At 31.7% G+C, this 11,658-nt stretch overlaps 1 protein-coding gene across 1 annotated transcript; it reads right to left on the reverse strand.

The window, feature by feature from the left end:
- Positions 1 to 368: 368 nt before the first annotated feature.
- LOC134687885 (killer cell lectin-like receptor subfamily B member 1B allele C) lies at positions 369 to 8,945 on the reverse strand. Its single transcript, XM_063548343.1, has 6 exons — positions 8,832 to 8,945; positions 8,197 to 8,268; positions 4,328 to 4,574; positions 3,333 to 3,436; positions 2,734 to 2,818; positions 369 to 562 (listed from the first exon to the last, which is right to left on the reverse strand). Exons 3-6 carry the CDS (start codon positions 4,455 to 4,457, stop codon positions 369 to 371), a joined length of 513 nt encoding a protein of 170 aa, XP_063404413.1. The 5' UTR covers positions 4,458 to 4,574; positions 8,197 to 8,268; positions 8,832 to 8,945.
- Between the last annotated feature and the right edge of the window lie 2,713 nt (positions 8,946 to 11,658).

The following is an 11,658-nucleotide window of genomic DNA, read 5'->3' on the forward strand; positions in this document are numbered from 1 at the left end:
TTTCTTTGATATCCGGAGTTCGGTCATTTTTGAAAGAGGGGCGAAAGGTACTAGAGAAACAGTGCAATTCATAGATCTGTTACCGCAAAATTTGAGATATATCATGAGTATACATCATTATACTTAACATGAGGTAATGAAATACAGCATTAATGTTAAGACTTTATAAAGAATCAAAAATCGAATACAAACATTATGTATTTGCATCAGATTCAGAATTCAAATTATTTCAGCTTTTATTTTTAAGTACTTTTATTGTTACTATTGTTTTGAGAATAACAGTGCTTTTTTATCAGAAATTCTTTTACCTTATTTAAGAATGCAAGATGTATATACCAGGGGGAAAAGAACAAAAATCATTTTTTTTTTTATATTTGCTTTTTACACAAATGAGCAAAGTGGCGATCACAGTCTTCTCCCATATAATGATTTCCTTTCAGAACCAGACATTTGCCATCCGAATGCGAATCTACTGCCGCGAAATGGCCTTGTGTGATCTTCTCTCCATTTAACCAAAACCAGCCACCCCTGTGAGTTGCACCGAGCCAGACTGATTCATTATCTTGAAATATATAACATGTCGAAATTGAGGAAGATAAAGTAAAATGAAAGAACTTAAATAATGTATTTTGTGTTTTAAGTATAAATTTTATCTTTAAAATAGTTCACTTATCACCTTCGCAGAAGTCATTTATTATGTTGACAAATTTCATAATTGATATTGTCATTATTATAAACGTTTTGTTATCAATTTGAATTGTTTCAAATACTAAATATTCTCCACCAGGATAAGATTACTTTTGTTATATCTTGCTAATGTTTTGTAGAATATTTGTATCTCAACGCTTTTAAATTTGTTTTTTATTTTGCCTTTTAACAGTTTTGATGCATGCATCAGTGATGAGTTTTTATAGACAAAATGTGTTACTTATATACTAAAGTATAGCCTGGTACCATTGTTGGGTGTTTTTCAACTTGGCATCATGCAATAGATACCCAACGTTTTGAGAATTCCGATAAAAACCATCCTACCTTTAATTTTGGATTGAGCAAATAATTCGAGAGTAAAATAGCTTTGATGTAAGTGTATAGACAAATCAAATTACGTGAAATAAGTTTAAACAGGAAATACTCAAGCTTTTTTTTTAAAAATAAACCCATATTCATAATGTTTGTCTATCGTTTTATTGATTGTTAAGCTTATTACTGTAGTTTCTGTAAGAAAAAAAGTAACTAACACGTCAAATAATTATAAAACCATACAACATGCTTCAAAATGGTACTATACTCTCATTTTGTTTGCAAAGGACTGATATCATTTTTATATGGACGGGTCTTTCATAACTTGCTATATATATATATGTTTTACAAGTTTTGTTCTTTCTTGAAGGCTGTTCAACATTAAGGGAGACCTGGCATATGGGAGACAATTCTTACACATGTATTGCAAGCCATTAGTGCGTGTTTTAACATGACAGTAAATTAAATAGTGATCTTGCATTTATGTTGTTCACATTTGGCTGTGAGAATGATGCAAACAGATTCAGTAAGCTGTCATGTTTGACACAAGCAGGCATTAACCTTAAGAACATCTTTTATTTTAATGACGTGGACGAAAAGGTAGAAAAATACTATTCATACATGAAATGCTTAAAAAACACCAATGAACTGAGTTTTACCACATCACCTTATACGTGATATAAATATACCCTGTCAAATTTTTACGATATGTAGATCTTTACTAAGGTTTATGAATTTTGTTCTGTATATTATGTACCCTTGGTTGATTTGTTTGTAACATTGTTACATTTATATCTGAAATTAGTTTGATGATTATACTTAGGAAAACAATAATCCCAATTTTACTGTATTGTGATGCTTACTGTGTATTGTAATTGTTTGTATCGGTTACGTCTTTTTTTGTTCCTGACTTGTTTAAATTTAACATGCTATACTGGGTTTTAAGATTTACATCATGTATCTATTATCCCTATGTAATGATACTGTTCTTTAATTTTTCTAGCTTTGTGACAAATGATGGAAAACAAGTTTCGAAAGTTTTGTTTTACTGTTGTTTAAACTATGTTTAGTTTCAGCGTCCTTTTAAAACGTCAATTAAAATGCTAGACCCAGTTAAATTTTCGTGACGCAATAAATGGTTAATTTGATCGGATTCCCCTGACAGTAAATAGTTATCAAAGGTACCAGAATTATTATTTAGTACGCCAGACGCGCGTTTCGTCTACATAAGACTCATCAGTGACGCTCATATCAAAATATATATAAAGCAAAACAAGCACATAGTTGAAGAGCATGGAGGACCCGAAAAATTCGAAAAAAGTTGTGCCAAATACGGCGAAGGTTATCTATGCCTGGAATAAGAAAATTTTAGTTTTTCGAAAAATTCAAGTTTTGTAAACAGAAAATCTATAAAAATGATGATGATTTTAATTTTAGTTTTTTTGTGTTCAATTTGGAAATTAGAATGGCGTTCATTATCACTGAACTAGTATATATTTGTTTAGAGGCAAGCTGAAGGACGCCTCCGGATGCGGGATTTTCTCGCTACATTGAGGACCTGTTGGTGACCTTCTGCTGTTGTTTTTTCTATGGTCGGGTTGTTGTCTCTTTGACACATTCTCAATTTTATTCTATAAATACAAGAAAGAGGGTACGATGTAAGACATTTATCATGTGATATTTAAGTAAAAAAACTCAGTATAGATGATTCACAATGTCGAAGGAAATGTACGATGGCATGGCGCTCATAAATGTTTTGTATTTCCGATATTTTCATATGCCTACTTTGACAGGGATTCTGAAAAAAAGAACGGCATGATAGAAATAGTTTTTCTATAAGTAATGCGTCGAATTAAAAAAAATAGTGAAACTTACAATCATCAGAATAATTGAATTATTATATTTATATGAATCAAAGTACATGTAGTTAACAAATTGTTTTGAATTATTTCAATATGTATTAATGAAACGAATAAACACTATAAGAATATAAAATATATCAATATTTGAGTTCTAGTCATAATTTGTCCAATAATTAAAAGGATGATTTACCGATTCATCATCACCACAAAACTGCCAAAGGTTGAATTTTATTCCAATTGTGGTCTGAATGTGGAAATGAATTGCTAAACAGACGATAAGTATACACCACAAACGTTTCGGGTTTGACCTTAAGCATAATATGTTAAAAAAAAAAATATTTATCCTTAGGCAGAATATATAAAACATTTCATACTTATCAAACGAATTCATTTGCCTTACATCACATTATCTCATTTAAATCATCGTCAAACGTATGTTTAATGACTCACAAATTTCCTCCTTGGGCCTGTCACCCATGGATATGTAAATCTTGACAGAAAATAGCAATGGTCCCTCCATCGATGAAAATCTCTTCCAGAATATGGCTTAGCAGCTGAAAAAGTAACATTTACAATTTTTGTTATTGCTTTTTTCATATATTGTTGCCAGATATAATCAATGAATTAAAAAAGGATTGTAATGGAACTATAGATAAAGGTCCCCATGAGTGACCTTTCAGATTTGTCTACACGAAACCTATTTAGGTACCATAATAACAAACAGTTTCGAATGCCAAATATATTGATATATTCCGGACATTAATATCTCATTGACCGGAGCGGAACTACCAAACGTTTGCTATATAAACGTTGCATGAAGGAGTTTCAGCTTCAATTTGTCTGCACTTATTTAACTGATGAAACTGCTATCGTACTCTTTATAATATCAGAAAAAATGACTACTCGTCTGAAGCAATCATCATGATCATGACCAAGAAGTAGTACATTATAATGTATATGGGTTGACATTGCGTTAGGTTTTGCATTTTTCATGTTTCATCTGGTACTCTGTAGGAAAATCATAATGTATGTCGTTCATTGTAAGTCAAGACAAATTACAAGAGAGGTAAGAATAGAAGGTAACACATCTAACATCAAGTAACAGTCAAATTTTACACCAAGATACAGTTAAGAAAAACCAAGCCACATAGTATATAGATACAAGTTTCTGACAGAAAATATGTAAAAGTAAGATCCTCATTTGAAATATAGGAATCAGAGCTTTGCATGAGGGAGATACATTCCTTAATTTATAATAATTTCTAATATTGTATAACAGCTAATTTTAATAACACCAAAAAATCCGTATTTTCATGCCAGTACCGAAGTACTGGCTACTTGGCTGGTGATACCCTCGGGGACTAATAGTCCACCTTAGTGGATCGAGTTTAAACCGTGTGAACGAAATATACATACATAATTGCTTGTTTTACCTTACCACTTACTTGTGTGGTTGTTTGTAGTTGTCATAGAAGTTGTTTTAATCGTTTCTGTCCAAGTTGCGGCCGTTGAGGAATCCGAACTGATTTCTACATTGTCTGTAGCTTTTGTGGTTGTTGTGGATGTTTTAGACATAGAACTGGTCGTTTGGGGGATTCCATTATTGCACAGATCACCATGACAACATATGTAACCCAGGGACCGTTTTTTTCTTAATGTCTTTCGTCTACCTTTGTCACTTCCATCGCAAAACTTAAGGAGATCAAATAGGCAAAGACACCAATTTCATTGTTTTTTCAATTTATAAATGTATAATAATACAATGTACATCATTTAATATGACACGTGTTTATAAAATATATGATCCTATAAAACATAATAAGAACCTAATCGAAAAGTACCGACTTAGTATACATCATACAGCGCACTTCAAAGTCAAAGTCATAAAATGTTTTGAGAATACAAAATTGCCTTACATCAATTTCTTTGTTCTGAAAGAACAAAAAAAAGGAAACAAGCAACACTTTGAATCTTGTTTCCAAATAGCGCCACACTAGTCTTAATTGAACCTTAGGGCAGTCAAAGATGTAGGCAACAACGAACATATCCATGTTACCTTCTACATGAGATCTCCAAAGCTTGTTAAGATATCAGTTAGAAGGCAGTTGAATGATAACATAAATTTTTATCATCAGTTGAAAACTAATATTATATTGAATTTGACAATGAAGTGTCGTTTGATTGATATTTTAGCCTTACAGAAGGAGAAGGAGAACAGATGAATAAAAAATCCAACATATACACTTTGCAACCGGTATGACGGATGGGGAAATTAAACCGCCACAAGATATAAATACATAACCGATATGGACAAATTAAGAAATAATTCATGGGGGCTTGAATATATCGTTATTTTACCACGGGTTGGCCCTTTATGACAAATATTTTACCCTGAGCGATAGCGAGGGGTAAAATATCGGCATAAAGGGACAACCCGTGGTAAAATCTAGATATATTCAAGCCCCCATGAATTATTTCGATTCTAATAGGACAAATACGGCAATTTTTTTGGATCGAAGCGCCCTAGGTGGAGGCCATTATTTGCCGTTCCCATAAATTTACGCACTTTTAGATTGGCGTAAAAGAACAGAGCAAACAGAATAAGTGACATGCTCAAACTATTTACAATAACGTATTTAGATAGATTTGGATGCATTTTATTGATAATTTGTTTATATGTCTTCTATGTGTAAAAATAGGCTTATACCACAATTTTAGCATCGTTTGTTTACGTTTCCTCGTTGTGATGATTTTCGGTATCAGAAGCGTGTATTTTCCCGTAAAATGCTTAAATTATATCCATGAAATATTGTCTTGCACGATTATACCTGTCGATGATGATTTAGCAAGTGCAACAGTTTTGTTTTAAAACAAATCGTAGTTTTGTGCTAAAGATAGAGATGGTTGTAAAACAAGTTGCTTTCTTTAAAAAAAGAAAAGCAATACATGAACCTAAGACCGCTGACTGCCGGGTCACCAAAAGATTGTTGCTGAATTTGTGTTTGCTTTTGAATTGAAATAATTGACTGTGAATATAAGAAGCCAGTTGAAAGTATATATTTACAGCTTCTATTTGAATAGTTATTTTACAGCTCAACTATTTTATTTATTACTTGGGAATGTACATATTTTCCCGATTATAACCCTTTGGCAAATCCTAATTTCTACTAACCGGATGACTTATGCAAATTGCACAAACCTACTCAGTTTGCTTTATAATGTGGATTTCTGGATGCATTTATTTTATCTATCATATCTTTATATTTTGTTTTCTACATGAATGCCTTTATATTCTCAACTCGTATTTGAAGCTGTCTTTACTCATGGTAGATGTTGAAAGCGGTGAAACCTGTGGCATGCAATTGATTGGGACCTCTTATAAAGAGACTGATTTTGGTCTCATAAAACATCTTAAATTTTAAGGATTTCCTGATTTTACTTAAATCAATTCAAACATTCTACAAGGAAACTTAGTTTTGCCGAAGTATTTCTTAATTCAGAAGTTTATGAACACCTGTATACACTTTCAAAATAACCAATTTATATAAAAAGGTATGTAGATATAAAAAGATACCAGAATTAAAATGATGTACGCCAGACACGAGTTCAGTAGATACAAAAAAAGCACCAGTGACGCTCGAATGAAAAAAAGTTAAAAGGCTAAATACATTACAAAGTCAAGGAATCTATTCCTTGGGTAGATAATCCTCAGCTTTTCGAAAAGGTCAAAGTATATAATAGGACAGTGACTCAAAAAAAGAAACAAAAGAGAAACAACTCGAGATCAGAATACCGTTAGAAATGATGACCGTGCTTGAAAGTCATATGTGAAGCTCTTTCTTCCGTGTCCTGAATTTAGATAACAAAAACGAAAATAAGCTTTCACGAGTGAATTTAATAGTATTGCATGCAAGTAATATCTTAGCGCACGAAATAGTAAAAGAAAGAATCTCACTGATACTAAGGAAAAGAATATGCATTTGCATCATCACATATCTTAATCTTATAGTTGAATTCGAATGTCAAACGGCCTACATTAAATGTTTTAACTCCGGATTCATTGACATTTTATCCGGAATTTTTGAGAACGCAAACCGATAGTGTGCTTTTGAAATGTGATCTATGTGAATGAATCAAGAGGTGTAGGATAGTTGGTCAACACAATGAATACAATTTTCAAAACCGTAACATATAGTAAAAATATGCAGATGCTATACGGTTAAACTATTAAAACAAACAAACAAAAATTTAATTAAAATTTTATAAAAAACTAACGTTCCTGTTAGTATTTTTTTTTCAAATTCTTTTGAATATATATAATATCAATAAACACGAACGTCAAGTATTTACGGATGGACAGTTTATTTATCGAATGAATCTACTTTTAAATTCTAACATTCCACTATGTGAATATATTACTAAACAAAATATAAGCAAAGACTTCTAAATCCATACTTAAACGGTATACAATAATCAACATTATGGTTGTAATTAAATTTTGTTATGATTATTGTAAATTATTTTTACGGTTGTTGTGAGTTGCAAGGATTTAAAATCATGCTTTATGAATTGAAAACACACAAGTATTTTTATTTACGACCGTTTAAAATTTAAATATTTACTAAATTCATCGTACTTTCCGTTTTATGGATATATTACAATACAAAAAATAAATAATGATTACTCATAAAACCTAAATACTAAAATGGTATGAAATAATTAATGTAGAAATATAATGATTATTGTTCATAAACGTTTTTTTTTGTAGGATGCAAGAATTTATTTAGATTTAATTTTTATGTTTTTTTTACAAATGAATACCAGGGGCGGATCCAGCCATTTAAAAAAGGGGGGTTCCAATTCCGATTGAATTAAATACTTTTGATAAAAATATTATCTTTCTGTTTTCCGATCTAATATTAATATTTTAACCAGAATCTTCTCTCCCGTAAGTCTGTGATGAAATACACACTCAGTTTCCCGTGGTTAAATCTTCAAACATAATTAGTTCACATGTTATCGAGACAACATACAATACCAGTTATAATTATAATTGACCCAGATACACACAGAGTACAGTGGTCGTTTTAAAACAAATATAATTGCGTCGTCAAGGGCCATCAAGGGACCATATCAAAGACGTAGATAACAACCTGTTAAGACCTGTATAAATGACCGAACACTTTCGAGACGTTCCGATAATTTTATTCTGACTTCCGGCCGAGAGATATCGAGTGGCCCATAGACACATCCAAAACTCGCCAATATATAAGCATGAACCCCTCAGGGGGTTCATGCAAAAAAAATACTATACCTCACTACCAGCGCATCCTAACTTATAGGAAAACTGAAAAAGGTCATTAATGTTTTCGGCTGTAACACACCACTGCAAAACACAAATAAACAAGTATTAATAATACATTGCATTATTGTATAACGCGTTTTGTAATTCAAAGATTTTGTAATCTCCATTTAATTTAAATTCTCTGTTCATACTGCTGAAATTATTATGTTTATTTTGTACCTTTATATCTAAGTTATACAATACATTAATGAAAATACAAGCAAAAATTTTAGAGAGAAAGGCATACGTCGGGTTTCTGTATTCCATGCTAAGCTCTAAGCGTATTTCGTTTATCAATATATAATTCATAGATACAGAGACGCCAATCTGAAAAGAAAATATATTAGCGACAACATTACCATAACAGCTTTTCTAATAGATGTACAATTGACAATAATAGAAGAATAATTGCAAGTAACTGTATATTATTGAAACAAGAATTGTCTATCTTCTGTTACAACAAATTGTTTCAATGAAGAGTCGTCAGAAAGACTTGGGTTCAAAAATATTGAACCGCCGTTCAAGATATTAGTGTACAGGTAAGAATATTATAATTGGATGGATAAATGAATCAGGTCGGTATGTTTGTTTTTATATCAGATTACCTTCTGAGTCAGATTACATCGTATAGCTTCATTACATAGTCCGGGGACTGAAACATCTTCGCAGCTGTAACATGTCAATCCTGTAAAAAGTAGCGGGAAATATTTTAACGTGAAGCTAAAACTAAATGAGTTTTTTATGAGTCATAAAAATAATTGTAAAACAGCATATACTAATACAAACATTTATTTGAAAGTGAATACTCAAACATTTTCTTTACATTGTAGATATTTTCGTTTAAGCTGTTCCGCAAACTGAACATGCTGAATTGCTGAAAACAAACAATAATAAAAATTGTAGCAGTGACGATCAAAATAAGATTTAGTTTTGACTGTTGCAGTTAAATGTTTTCAAGAACATTTACACGTGTATAAAATTACTATTAATTGACAATCAACATATGTTGTGTATGTACCCTTTCAGCAAATTCACACACAAAAATACTTAATATCTATTGTTTTTTGTTATTCATGGAATTTAAAAATTCATACCTACCTGTTACAGCAGTATTCCAACTTGAATACACAACAAGAAAGGCAATACCTTTTAGAACTAAATAAAAAAAAACAATATTTATGATTCAACATGTTATTGTCAGTATTCTGCAAGATTTAAAATATTCCTTATTTATTTGATTAAAAGCTAGTCCCGGCCAAGATATCCAACAATGCAACCTGCATAATTATACCCCTTTTCTTCAACCTATACATTGACATTGATGATGGGTTGCGAACTCATATTTAATAAAATTGAGAATGGAAATGGTGAATATGTCAAAGAGACAACAACCCGACCAAAGAAAAAAACAACAGCAGAAGGTCACCAACAGGTCTTCAATGTAGCGAGAAATTCCCGCACCCGGAGGCGTCCTTCAGCTGGCCCCTAAACAAATATATACTAGTTCAGTGATAATGAACGCCATACTAATTTCCAAATTGTACACCAGAAACTAAAATTAAAATAATACAAGACTAACAAAGGCCAGAGGCTCCTGACTTGGGACAGGCGCAAAAATGCGGCGGGGTCAAACATGTTTGTGAGATCTCAACCCTCCCCCTATACCTCTAGCCGATGTAGAAAAGTAAACGCATATCAATACGCACATTAAAATTTAGTTCAAAAGAAGTCTGAGTCTGATGTCAGAAGATGTAACCAAAGAAAATAAACAAAATGACAATAATACATAAATAACTACTAGCAGTTAAAATCTAATGTAATTGCTGATGCATTGTCTCGTTTACAGATGAACAAGTTCAGACTTTTAGCGCCTCTAGCAGAAGCAACAGCCACTCCTTGCCCACAGCTTTCAGACATTCTCTGGACAGCTCAGTAGAGACATTATGGAAGTATTCTGTAGCGGACAGTACAAGATCGCATTACACTACAGGTTTTGACTTACATAAGAAGTTCTCCTTACTACAGGGATCATTCTGGACTTCAAATGAAATGCCGCCGGTTTCAGAAACGTTGTTAATGAGATTTGTTGCCTTTTGCGATGAACATAAAAGCTTAAAATATAGTACTATTAAACTGTATTTATGTGGTATAAGATATTATTACTTGCATATGCAGGATTTAGTCCTTTAGAACAATATGGCAAGCCTTTATTATGTTTACAATCTATTTTAAATGGTTTAAAAAAAGAAGCAGAAAGGTTGTGTTAAATGGCCTAGATTGCCAATTACTATGTCTTTGTTGTATAAAATGGTTATGCTATTGAGAAACAATTTTTTTCAGTCTTTTTAACAATGTTATGTTAGAAGCAGCTTGTGTTGTAGCTTTTTTTGCTTTTTTGCGTTGTGGAGAGTTCACTATACTTAGCAACTTTGATTCGGAAACACATTTGTGTGTTGGTTATTTAGCAATTTTTGAAGATCATTTTATTACATTTGAAAAAATCAAAAAAAGATCCTTTCAGACAAGGTGTCACTATACCCTTATACAAAAGTGGACACATTATTTGTCCTTGCTTTGCTATTAAAAATTATTTGTCTCTTCGAAAGAAAATGTCAAGTATTACATCTGATGCCCTGTTTGTCTCTGATGATGGCAATCCTTTAAGTAGACAATTTTTTATTAAACATGTCAAAATTATTTTAGACAATTTAGGTCTTGAAAGCAAAAATTATAATGGACATTCTTTCAGAATTGGAGCAGCAACAACAGCACAGGAAGTAAGATTAGAAGACCACTTGATTAAAACTTTAGACAGGTGGTCATCAGATTGTTATACTAGGTATATTCATACCAGCCCTAAAGTAATTCAACAAGCTCAAAATCAGTTAGTTTCATCAATTTCCTTGTCTTAAACTATTGTACTGGCAATAAAAGGAGAATTAAACTTGGGGCTACAGCTGCTTCGCATCTGTATTTGGACTTTTCGTTAAAATTGTATACTTTTATCATCAAATTTTATCTTATCCCCCAAGTTTTCTGTATATATTAATTTTCATTTATATGTTAAAAGGGGGATAACTCTAAATGTTTATTATGTGTATGCAGCTGTTAGTCCCCAGTTTTCCAATGTAATTTCTATTTTCATATTATATATTAGTTTTAATAAATAGTTTTATTAGCACTGGATATTTATTTAATCTGATGATAATTATATTCAACATTGAAATACAACACTTAGATAGAGTTACTTATCACAATATTGGATATCAAAGGAGATGCAAGGTATACATCAGTGAGATAGTCCTGTCTTGGAAACTTAGGACTTTTTAAGGTCAAATACAGTCTTCAACAATAATGTTATTTCCATCTCTGTCTACTTTAAGGATGAATATAAATTAACAATTATTTGGATAATTGATGTTTATATAAAGG

This window comes from Mytilus trossulus, chromosome 10 (genome assembly GCF_036588685.1).
Source record: "Mytilus trossulus isolate FHL-02 chromosome 10, PNRI_Mtr1.1.1.hap1, whole genome shotgun sequence".
NCBI lineage: Eukaryota > Metazoa > Mollusca > Bivalvia > Mytilida > Mytilidae > Mytilus > Mytilus trossulus.